Source organism: Callorhinus ursinus, unplaced genomic scaffold (genome assembly GCF_003265705.2).
Source record: "Callorhinus ursinus isolate GAN/ISIS: 27379988/994484 unplaced genomic scaffold, GSC_fseal_2.0 scaffold2, whole genome shotgun sequence".
Lineage (NCBI taxonomy): Eukaryota > Metazoa > Chordata > Mammalia > Carnivora > Otariidae > Callorhinus > Callorhinus ursinus.
In genome coordinates, this window is record NW_027397064.1 from 91,684,645 (window position 1) to 91,697,978 (window position 13,334).

At 35.7% G+C, this 13,334-nt stretch overlaps 1 protein-coding gene across 5 annotated transcripts in view; it reads left to right on the forward strand.

The window, feature by feature from the left end:
• ZRANB3 (zinc finger RANBP2-type containing 3) overlaps positions 1–13,334 on the forward strand; it is a 311,788-nt gene that overhangs the window by 163,157 nt on the left and 135,297 nt on the right. For 4 of the 5 annotated variants that reach the window (XM_073884606.1, XM_025856866.2, XM_073884610.1 and 1 more), the window contains 2 exons: positions 152–330; positions 12,328–12,559. In XM_073884606.1, coding sequence (XP_073740707.1) covers positions 152–330; positions 12,328–12,559 — 411 coding nt within the window. Of the gene's footprint in view, positions 1–151; positions 331–12,327; positions 12,560–13,334 lie in introns of those variants that run through there. The other variant, XM_073884626.1, reaches the window with a different exon arrangement.

The following is a 13,334-nucleotide window of genomic DNA, read 5'->3' on the forward strand; positions in this document are numbered from 1 at the left end:
TTGTTTCCTGAGATTAAGAATTCCTCATATCAGTGAGGTCATATTTGATGATAATACTCTTAAGTAAATATTTGATTAATATTTTCATTCAAAATATTTCAGCATTTATTTACTTATATATTTATGTATTTCTAATTTATTTTTATTTTAGATGGGTCTAGGAAAGACAATCCAGGCAATTGCAATTGCTTACTTCTATAAGGAGGAATGGCCTCTTTTAATAGTGGTCCCTTCATCTTTGCGATATCCCTGGATGGAAGAAATAGAGAAATGGATCCCAGAGCTGGGTCCAGAAGATATCAGTGTTATTCAGAATAAAACTGACGTGGGGTAAGAACGATTTTTTCATCATTAAAGGGGGGGGAGAAAAAAGCTTTCCATGTATTTAGTATATACTGATGTTTGGAATAAAGTACAATCTGTAAGTCATAATTTGGAACTAAGAGAATAGTGTGGAGAATTTTATTTTACATTTTTAAATATGAATTATTTATCTGAAACCCAACAGTATATTTGATGTTTAATTCCTTTATGATATATTTTTAAATGTAAATACGTATACTTTTGAAGATTTATGTAATATATCTATTTTATAAATATTTTAAATATACTTAAAGCTAATGATTTTGTGGTTGGAAATTAAATTTCCCAACTTTTCAATGATTGATTTGAACGTTGTGAGCTTTTGTTGTCTGCATCAATGGCAGATTTCCCTTTCCAAGTTGTTGGTTAATATGCAAGTTTTATATATAACTCAAAATTAGTATTAACCAGTTTTATTTTCTTTATTATATTTATAATTTTAATATTTTCTATATTGAATATTCTCGCTTTGTGATTATTTGAAGTATCTCCTCAAAAATAAATCATAAAATAGCTACTGGTTTTTTAAAATTTGTTTTCTAGCCATTGGGATAAACCAATCTATTTGAATATTAATTTGTTACATTGTGTTTCTAGGTGAGTTATGCAAATTATCATGTTTCCAGAAGTTCAAAATTACCACTTTCTGAGCCTCAAATAAAAGGCAATATACATATTTGAAATAAATGTCTGTTAATAGTTACATTTTTTATTATGATTTTATTGTATTGTGTTCTCTAGGATTGTTAACATAAAGACTATTTGTAGAAATAATTTTGGCCTTTGTGAATGTCCTGACAAAATAGTTGGAGGCCTTTTCTCTTTTGACCTTTGAACTAAAATTCTATAAAATATATTTTTATGGGTCTAAGGAAATTTGGACAGTATTTGCATGGTCAAAATAAAATGTTGGCAATAATTATAAATTTCCTCTTCTTCAGTAAAACTGTATAAAATTTAAGACTTAAGGATTTAGAGAATGTAGAATGAACTGAGGTATTTATAGCCACTTTTTGTTAGCTATATTTTATCTGAAAGTTTACATTTAATTTTCTTAAAATATATATCTTCTGTCATCTTTTGTTTAGTTCATATAGTTTTCCTTATTTTTTAGGAAATAATTTTCTACAATTAAGTAGAGGCGAATATTTTTATTTGGATAACATTTGGTATCTGTTAGATAGTACTACAACCCAGAGTATAAATTTTCTCAAGGATGTCACCTTAGGGAAAGAGAAACTTAGCCAATGTCTTCCAGGTGCTTAAGAAACAACTTTAGATATATACCAATATCTGGCAACATGTATTTACCAAAAATACATGTAACTCCTTTTGGCATATGCCCCTTATGCCTGGACTGTTCTCAGTGGATGTTCAAGCCCTTGTCTTCTGTATATGGTTCTCAGTATACCTAAGTTAGTAATATTTATTCTACACTTTTCTTCTGAAAGCTTTCCTAGCATTTGACTACAAAAAGAAAATTTTAAGTCTCTATATTAGATAGATTTACCCAGGGCTTAAAATGTAGTTGACATTAAGAAAAACATGCGATTATTAATATTATGCACACAATATGGGAACACCCAAATACATAAAATATTTATTAACAAAAATAAAGGAACTACTCAATAGTAGTACAATAATAGTAGTGGTCTTTAACACGTCACTTACATTAAATAAACAGATCATCCAAACAGAAGATCAACAAGGAAACAGTGGCTTTGAATGACACACTCGACCAGATGGATTTAACAGATATACTCAAAACATTCCATCCTAAAACAGCTTAATACACATTCTTTTCAAGTTCACTTTGGAACATTCTCCAGAATAGATCCCATATTAGACCACAAAACAAGTCTGAACAATTTCAAAAAGATCTAGATACTACCATGCATCTTTTCTGATCACAACACTATGAAACTAGAAATCAACCACAACAAATAATCTGGAAAGAACACAAATGCATGGAGGTTAAATAACATGTTCCTAAATAATAAATGGATCAACCAAGAAGTCAAAGAAGAAATAAAAAATTGCTAAGAGAGTAATGCAAATGAAAACACAGTGATCCGTCCTCTCTTGGGTCCTCACTTCCAAGATGACCCAGAAAAGAAGGAATAATTGTTGTGCCAAAAAGGGCCACAGCCACGTGCAGACACTTCACTGCACCAACTATGCCTGTTGTGTGCCCAAGAAGAAAGCCATTAAGAAATTCGTTACTCAAAACATAGTAGAGGGCAACCGTAGTCAGGGACATTTCCAAAGTGAGTATCTTCAATGCCTGTGTTCTCCCCAAGCTGTATGTGAAACTACATTCCTGTGTGAGTTGTACCATACACAGCAAGGTAGTCAGGAATTGCTCTCCTGAAGCAAAGAAGAACTGAACACCCCCATCCCGATTTAGACCTGTGTGTGTGACACCAAAGCCCATGTGAGGAGCTAAGACATTCAAGACTGAAGGAAAACTATTCTCCGGGAAAAAAATAATAAGTGGAGATAATACTTTAAAAACAAACAAACAAAAGACTCATAAAAAGAGAGAGAGGTTTTAAATTTAAAAAATCAAAAATGAGGAAGGAGGTATAACAACCAACACTCTGGAAATACATAAGATTACAAGAGATTATAGAAAATTTGAACGGGCCAGTTACCAGCAATGTATTTGAATCAGTATTCAAAAACTCAAACAAAAGTCCAGGAGCAGATCAATTCACAGTAGAATTCTACCAAACATTTTTTTTTTAAGATTTTTTAATTTATTTTAGAGAGATAGAGTATGCAAGCTGGGGGCAGAGCAGTGGAGGGACAGAGGGAGAGGGAGAGAAAGAATACCAAGCAGGCTTGATGCTCAATGTGAAGCCCGACATGGGGCCCGATCCCACAACCCTGAGATCACAACCCAAGCTGAAATCAGAAGTTGGACACTTAACCACTGAGCCACCCAGGTACCCCTCTCCCAAACATTTAAAGAAGCATTAATACCTATTCTTCTCAAACTATTCCAGAAAACAGAAAAGTAAGGAAAACTTCCAAATCATTCTATTAGGTCACCATTACCATGATACCAAGACCAGAAAAAAGACCACCAAAAGAGAACTGCATGCCAATATCCCTTATGCACATAGATGCAAAATCCTCAAAAAAAAAAAACAAAAAAACACAAAATACTAGCAGAGTAAATCCAACAATATATTTTTTTTAAATCATTTGCCAGGATCCATTGGGATTTATTTCCAGGATGCAGGGATGGTTTAGTATTCATAAATCAGTCAACAAGTTCCATTACATCACATCACTAAGAGAACAGATAAGAACCATATGATCATTTTAATAGATGCAGAAAAAGCATTTGACAACTACAAGATTCATTCATAATAAAAACCCTCAACAAAGTAGGTTTAGAGAGAACATACCTCAACATAATAAAGTTCTTATATGAAAAACCCACAGCTAACATCATCATTAATGGGGAAAGCTGAGAGCTTTTCCCTAAGGTCGGGAACAAGACAGGGATGTCCATTCTCACTTTTTTATTCAACATAGTACAGAAAGTCCTAGCCACAGCAAACAGACAAAAAGGCATCCAAATTGGAAAGGAAGAAGTAAAACTTTCACTATTTGCAGATGATGTGATATGCTATATATAAAACTATAAAGACTCCACCAAAAAATTACTAGAACTGATAAATGAATTCAGTAATATCACAAGACACAAAATGTACAGAAATCTATTGCATGTCTATACACTAATAATGAAGCAGCGGAAAGAGAAATCAAGAAAACAATCCCATTTATAGTTGCACCAAAAATAGTAAGATACCTAGAAATAAACTTAACCAAAGAGGTGAAAGACCTGTACTCTGAAAACTATAAAACATTGATGAAAGAAATTGAGGACAACACAAAGAAATGGAAATACATTCTCTGCTCATGGATTGGAAGAATAAATATTGTTAAAATGTCTTTACTACCCAAAGCAATCTACACAATGAATGCAATCCCTATCAAAATACCAACCACATTTTTAACAGAACTGGAATAAACAATCCTAAATTTTATTTGGAACCACAAAAGACCCTGAATAGCCAGAGCAGTCTTGAAAAAAAACAAAACAAAACTGGAGACATCATAATTCCAGACTTCAAGTTATAATACAAAGCTATAGTAATCAAAACAGTATGGTACTGGCACAAAAATTGACACACATCAATCAGTGTAACAGAATAGAAAACCCAGAAATAAACCCATAATTATATGGTCAATTAATCTTCGACAAAGGAGGCAAGAATATGCAATGGGAAAAAGACAGTATTTCAACAAATCATGCTGAGAAAACTGGACAGCAACATGCAAAAGAATGAAATTGGACTACTTTCTTTTTTAAAAAAATTTTTAAAGATTTCATTTATTTATTTGACAGAGAAAGAGAGAGAGTATAAGCAGGGGGAGCAGCAGGCAGAGGGAGAAGTAGGATCCCCACTGAGCAAGGAGCCTGATGCGGGACTCGATCCCAGGACTCTGGGATCATGACCTGAGCTGAAGGCAGATGCTTAGCCGACTGTGCCACCCAGGCACCCCAAAACTGGACTACTTCTTACATCATATAGAAAAATAAACTCAAAATGGATTAAGGACCTAAATGTGAGACCCGAAACTATAAAAATCCTCCAAGAGAGCATGGGCAATAATTTCTCTGAATCAGCTCTAGCAACTTTTTTCTAGATATGTCTCCTGAGGCAAGGGAAACAAAAGCAAAAATAAACTATTGGGATTACATCAAAATAAAAAGCTTCTGCACAGTTAAGGAAACCATCAATAAATCTAAAGGCAGCCTGCTGAATGGAAGACATTTGGAAATGACCTGTGTGATTAAGGAATAGAATCCAAAAAAAATAAAGAACTTATACAACTCAACATCAAAGTGCTCCAAAATGTCAGCTTCAGTTTTGGTGGAAATAAAACCAGGCTTTCTCTTTTTATTTATTTTTATTTTTTCCTTAGTTTTTAATTTTAATTTTAAATTTTTTATATTTTCTTTTCTTTTTTCTTTGGTATCAGGCCTTTAGTTTATTGGTTTGTTTCCTTTTCTCATTTTTTTGGATTTTTTTAAGATTTACTTACTTATTTTAGAAAGAGTGTGTGCAAACAGGGGGAGGGGCAGAGGGAGTGAAACACAAGCAAGCCCCCTGCTGAGCAGGGAGCCCAACATGGGGCTTGATTCCTCAACCCTGAAATCATGGCCTGAGCCAAAACTAAGAGTAGGACCCCCAGCCAACAGCCACCCAGGGGTCCCCACACCATTTTTAAATCTGGCTTATCTTAACAAATAAATCAAAGCACACCTAGTTAAAGGTCCAAACACTCCCCACTGCAAGCAAGGAGGAACTCTGTAGAGGACTGATCTGTGGGAATGAGCAGCCAAAGCACAATAGCAGAGTGCACACAGCATACTCCAGAAACACTTCCTGACATGCCAGCCCCTGGACAGTGTGTGACCCCTTCTTAATATAGTATTACTCTCAGGAGCAGGAAACATAACAAGTTTTCATAATATGCAAAATACAGAAACCTAAATGACAATGTGGAGGAATTCTCCCCAAAAGAAAGATCAAAAAGAAATCACAAGCAGAGATTTGATCAAAACAGATATAAGTAGTATATCTGAATAAGAATTTAGAACAGTCATGAGAATACTAGCTGGGCGTGAAAGAAACATAGAAGACACCAGAGAAACCCTGGCTGTAGCTATACAACACCTAAAAACTAGTCAGGCCAAAATAAAAAATGCTACAACTGAGATTCAAAACCGATTAAATGTACTCACAATGAGGATGGAAGAAGCAGAGGATTGAATAGGTGATACAGAAGATAAAATTATGGAAAATAATGAAAAAAAGAGGGAAATAAAACTATTAGATCATGAATTGAGACTTAGAGAACTCAGTGACTCCACAAAGCACAATAATATCTGTATCAAAGGAGTTCCAGAAAAAGAAGAGCAGGAAAAAGGGGCAGAAGGTTTATTTGAATAAATTATAGTTGAGAACTTCCCTAATCTGGGAAAGGAAACAGGCATTCAAGTCTAAGAGGCACAGAGAACTACCCTCCAAATCAATAAAAACAGGTAAACACCAAGATATATCATAGTGCAACTTGCAAAATTCAAAGATAAAGAGAGAATTCTGAAAGCAGCTAGGGACAAAAGGTCCTTAACCTACAAGGGTAGTAGCAGCAGACCTGTCCAAAGAAAGTTGGCAGGCCAGAAAGGAGTGTTATGATATATTCAACATGCTAAATGGGGAAAATATGAGGATGAGAATACTTTATCCAGCAAGGCTGTCATTCAGAATAGAAGGAGATAGAGTTTCTAAGACAAGCGAAACCAAAGGAGTTCATGAACACTAAACCAGTTCTGCAAGAAATACTAAAGGGGACCCTTTGAGCAGGAAGGAGAGACGAAAAGCAACAAAGACTAGAAAGGAACAGACACAATCCACAGGAACAGCAACTTTACTGGTAATATGATGGCAGTAAATCCATATCTCTCAATAACTACTCTGAATGTAAATGGACTCAATGCTTCAGTGAAAAGACATAGGGTATCAGAGTGGTTAAAGAAAACAGGACCCATTGATATGCTGCTTACAATAGACTCATTTTAGACCCAAAGACACCTCCAGATGGAAAGTGAGGGGATGGACAACCATCTATCATACTAATGAACATCAAAAGAAAGCTGGAGCAGCCATACTTATATCAGACAAACTAGATTTTAAAACAATGTCTGTAACAAGAGATGAAGAAGGACACTATATCATAATAAAGGGGTCTATCCAACAAGAAGATCTAAAAATTGTAAATATTTTTGCCCCCAACTTGGGAGCAGCCAATTATATAAATCAGTTAGTAACAAACTTAAACTCATTGATAATACAATAATAATAGGGGACTTTATTTTTGTTAAAGATTTTATTTATTTAAAAGAGCACACAAGCAGGGGGAGCAGCAGAGGGAGAGGGAGAAGCAGACTCCCCACTGAGCAGGGAATCCAACCAATGTGGGGCTCAATCTCAGTCCTGAGATTGTGACCTGAGCCGAAGGCAGCTGCTTAACCAACTGAGCCATCCAGGCGCCCCATTAATAGTGGACTTTAACACCCCACTCACAGCATCAGACAGGTCATCTAAGCAGAAGATCAACAAGTAAACAAGGGCTTTGAATGACACATTGGACCAGATGGACTTAACAGACATATTCAGAGCATTTCATCCTAAAGCAGCAGAATACACATTGTCTTTGAGTGCACATGGATCATTGTCCAGAAGAGATTACATGCTGGGTCACAACTCAGGCCTTAATGGGTACAAAAAAATTGAGATCATACCATGCATATTTTAGACCACAATGCTATGAAACTTACGACCACAAGTAAAAATTTGGAAAGACCACAAATACATGGAGGTTAAAGAACATCCTACTAAAGAATGAATGGGTTAACCAGGAAATTAAAGAAGAAATTAAAAAATACATGGAAGCAAATGAAAATGAAAACATAACAGTCCAAAACCTTTGGGATGTGGCAAAGGCAGTCCTAAGAGGGAAGGTCTTCCTCAAGAAGCAAGAAAAGCCTCAAATACAAAACCTAACCTTACACCTAAAGGAGATGGAAAAAGACAAGCAAATAATGCCTAAAACCAACAAAAGAAGGGAAATAATTAAGATTAGAACATAAATAAATGATATAGAAATTAAAAAAAAAACCAGTAGAACAGATCGATGAAACTAGAAGCTGGTTCTTTGAAAGAATTAATGAAATTGAGAAACGCCTACCCAGATTTATCCAAAAAGAAAAGAGGAAGGACCCAAATAAATAAAAACATGAATGAAAGAGGAGAGATCACAACCACACTGCAGAAATACAATTGTAAGAGAATAGTATGAGCAATTATATGCCAAAAAATTGAGCAATCTGCAAGAAATGGACACATTCCTAGAAACATATAAACTACCAAGACTGAAACAGGAAGAAATAGAAAATTTGAATAGACCCATAACCAGGAAAGAAATTGAATCAGTAATCAAAAATCTCCCAACAAACAAGAGTCCAAGGTTGGATGGCTTCCCTGAGGAATTCTACCAAACATTTAAAGAATTAATTCCTATTCTTCTGAAGCTGTTCCAAAAAATAAAAATGTAGGGAAAACTTCCAAACTCATTAAATGAGGCCAGCATCACCTTGATTTCAAAATAAGACAAAGACCCCACTAAAAAGGAGAATTACAGACCAGTATCCTTGATGAGCATGGATCCAAAAATTCTCAACAGGAGACTAGCTAATTGAATCCAACAGTACATTAAAAGGATTATTCACCATAATCAAGTATGATTTATTTCTGGGCTGCAGGAGTAGTTCAATATCCACAAATTAATCAACAGGATTATGTTAATGAAGAGTAAGAACAATATGTCTTCTCAATAGATGTAGAGAAAGCATTCAACAAAACATAGCATCCTTTTTTTTTTTAAAGATCTTATTTATTTATTTGACAGAGAGAGACACAGCGAGAGAAGGAACACAAGCATAGGGAGTGGGAAAGGGAGAAGCAGGGTTCCCGCCGAGCAGGGAGCCTGATGCGGGGCTCGATCTCAGCACCCTGGGATCATGACCTGAGCCGAAGGCAGATGCTTAATGACTGAGCCACCTAGGTGCCCCAACATAGCATCCGTTCTTAATGAAAACCCTGAAAAGAGTAAGGATAGAAAGAACATAACTCCGGATCATAAAGGCCATATACAAAAGACCCACAGGTAATACCATCCTTAGTGGGGAAAACCTGAAAGCTTTTCCCCTAAGATCAGGAACACAACAGGGATGTCCATTCTCACCACTGTTGTTCAGTATACTACTGGTTCAGCCGGTTTTATAAATGAATAAATATCTTCTTTTTTTTTTTAAAGATTTATTTATTTATTTGAGAGAGAGAGAGTACATGAGAGGGGGGAGGGTCAGAGGGAGAAGCAGACTCCCTGCTGAGCAGGGAGCCTGTTGTGGGACTCGATCCCGGGACTCCAGGATCATGACCTGAGCCGAAGGCAGTCGCTTAACCAACTGAGCGACCCAGGCGCCCTGAATAAATATCTTCTGCACAGCAAAGGAATAAAAGCTGCACAGCAAAGGAAACAATCAACAAAACTAAAAGGCAACTGATGGAATGGAAAAAGGTATTTGCAAATGATATATCAGATAAGGGGCTAGTATCCAAAATCTATAAAGAACTTATCAAACTTAATACCCCCCAAAACAAATAATGGTCAGTTAAGAGTTGGGCAGAAGGCATAAATAGACACTTTTCCAAAGAAAACATCCAGAGGCTAATAGACACATAAAAAAAAAAAATGCTCAACATCACTTATCATCAGGGAAATACAAATCAAAACCATAATGAAATACCACTTCACACCTGTCAGAATGGCTAAAATGAACAACTCAGGAAACAACAGACGTTGGCGAGGTTGCAGAGAAAGGGGAACCTTTTGTAACTGTTGGTGGGAATGCAAACTGGTGCAGCCATTCTGGAAAACAGTATGGAGGTTCCTCAAAAAGTTAAAACAATAACCCTACAACCCAGCAATTGCACTACTAGATATTTATCCAAAGGATACGAAAATGCTGATTGAAAGAGGCACATGCACCCCAACTTTGTAATAGCACTATCAAGAATAGCCAAATTATGGTGCGTATGGGTGGCTCGGTCGTTAAGCGTCTACCTTCAGCTCAGGTCATGATCCCAGGGTCCTGGGATTGAGCCCCAGGTTGGGCTCTCTGCTCAGCGGGAAGCCTGCTTCTCCCTCTCCCACTCCCCCTGCTTGTGTTCCTGCTCTCGCTATCTCTCTGTCAAATAAATAAATAAAATCTAAAAAAAAAAAAGAATAGCCAAATTATGGAAAGAGCCCAAATGTCCGTTGACTGATGAATGGATAAAGAGGATGTGGTATATATAAACTATGGACTATTACTTGGCAATCTGAAAGAATGAAATCTTGCCATTTGCAACAACGTGGTTGGAACTAGAGTATACTATGGTAAGCGAAATAAGTCAGTCAGAGAAAGAAAAATACTGTATGATTTCACTCATGTGGAATTTAAGAAACAATACAGATTAACACAGAGGAAGGAAAGGAAAAATAAAATAAGATAACAGGGAGGGAGCAAACCATAAGAGACTCTTAACTATAGAGAAGAAACTAAGGGTTGAGGGAGGGGAGGTGCCTGGGAGAATGTGCTAAATGGGTGATGGGCATTAAAGAGGACACTTGGGTGTTATATGTAAGTGATGAATCAATAAATTCTATTCCTGAAACCAATACTATACTATATGTTAACCAAGTTGAATTTAAATTAAAAAAAAAAAAAAAGAAAACTACCATATGATCACACTACTGGGTATTCCCCTAAGAATATGAAAACACTAATTCCAAAGGATATACACACTCCAATTTTTTTGCAGCATTATTTACGATACCCAAATTATGGAATCAGCCCAAATGTCCATTGACGGATGAATGGATGAAGAAGATGTGGTATATACATGATGGGATACTATTCAGCCATAAAAAAGAATGAAATCTTGCCATTTACACCAACCTGCTGTGTTATAGAGTATAATACTAAGTGAAATAAGCCAATCAGAGAAAGACAGATATCATATGATCTCACTTGTGTGTGGTATTTAAGAAACAAAACAAATGAACAAGGAGAAAAGAGACAAACCAAGAAACAGACTCTTATCTGTAGAGAACAAATAGATGCTTATCAGAGGGGAGGTGGGGGGGTGGATGAATGAAAGAGGTGAAGAGGATTAAGGGTAAACTTATCTTGATGGTTACTGGGTGATATATGGAATTGTTGAATCACTATATTATACACCTGAAACTAATATAACGCTGTTGTTAACTACACTGGAATTAAAATTTTAAAAATAAGTTGAAAAAAATTTTTAAATGCAATTGTTGTGTCGTTGTATTGTGCTATTTAGGAGCTCTGCCATTTCTCTTAGGAAGAGGAACTGCAGAAGATTGACTCTATCCTGTATATTTTTACTGGTGATATAGAAAATGCAAAAGTAATGTGTTTTATTATTAATGCATTTATTTGTCCAGTTATTTCATTCTACAAACTGGTTAGGAGCCTATCACTATACATACAAAGATGAATAAGATACATTCTTTGTCCTCATCAGTTTTATGAGGTAGCAAGGGAGATAAATATGTACATGAATAATTTCATTACAACATAGGAAAAAATACTATAGATGTGTGAATAATTAAGTAGTTCAAAATATGAGCAATCTCTTTAGTCCAGTGTTTGTCTGCATAAAGTTGTATCCTCCTCTCCTCTTTCCCATGCTTTGGATCACCCCTCAGCCAGTGAATTTTTGTTGTCACAATTTCAAGCATTCTGCTGGCCTTTAATGTGACAGTCCAGGAATATGAAATGCCTTGCAGTACACTGGACAGCCCTGCAATACTAAGTATTGTCTTCAAAATTCCAATAGCACCTGGCTTGAAAAATATTGCTATCCTCTTTGTGGGAAGACTTCAATGAATAGTCAATTAATATTTGCATATCCACTTTATCTATGATTCTAGATGCCTGGAAATAAATATTCTTAGAGAGTAATGTCCTTATCCTAGTAAAATGTGGCTTGGTGGATGTCAAACTCTTCCAAAGACCATTTAACCAAATATTTGGTTTTGGTTATCCTTTAAATTTTGGATTCTGGTTAATCATACCTGAAAACTAAAGTCTTAAGAGAAATTGAGGTTTAGCAGTGTAATACCATCCCTTTTATTTTTCCCCTTATTTTCTTTGTTTTCCTTCTCCCAAAGAGTTGTGTTGTTTATGGATAATTTGGTTACTGAAATATTTTTTAAATTACATTGATTTTTTTTCTTTTCTAGGAGAATATCAACCAGCAAAGTGACAGTTCTGGGTTATGGTCTTTTAACCGCAGATGCAGAGACTTTGATAGATGCATTGAATAATCAGAAATTCAACATAGTTATAGTGGATGAATCACACTACATGAAGTCCAGGAACGCAACCCGCAGCAAGATTTTATTGCCAATAGTACAGAAAGCCAAACGAGCCATTCTTCTTACAGGAACTCCAGCTTTGGGAAGGCCTGAAGAGGTATTAAAGTCCTTAAATTTTGGCTTAAAAGAAGTCTTTCACCAAAAATAATCATTGGGAATTTCTAGATGGCTATTAATGGTTAAATGTATCTTTTCTATGACCGTTTTCTCTGTTTACATGTGAAACTTACCTGTGCTTGTACATGTGTAGAAAAAAATAGTTTTTACTTTCAGCATAAGGTTTTCATATTTAGTATACATTTGTAATTTTCATCACATTTGTTTTCTTGTGATTCTTACATGGTTTTAGTCTTCATTTGTCCAGTTTGTTTGACATTATAAGGATATAATTTAGGATTGGAGTTTAATCTATTTTGTATCTTTTGAATTGCATTACAGAACTTCTTTCTGTTTCTCTTTTACTTCAAGATACATGTTTTGGGGGCACCTGGGTGGCTCAGTCAGTTGGGCATCAGACTCTTGGTTTTGGCTCAGATCATGATTTCGGGGTTGTGGGATGAGCCCTGCTTAGGGCTCCACACTGAGCACAGAGTTTACCCGAGATTCTCCTCTCCCTCTCCCTCTGCCGTTATCCCTACTTGCACTCTCTCTCTAAGATAAACAAATAAATGTTAAATAAAAAAAAAAAGATCCGTAGTCTGGGAAGGTATAGGTATCTAAACTTATATTCAGATCAGGTAGAATAACTACTTGGATGGAGAAATAAGGCATTTGTTTGATACCCCCATTTACCTTTACCACTCTAAGAGCTGTGCAGAGTGTGGAGTAGTTAAGGGGTTGGGAGGAAGAAATGACAGGTGAAATTCTTATGA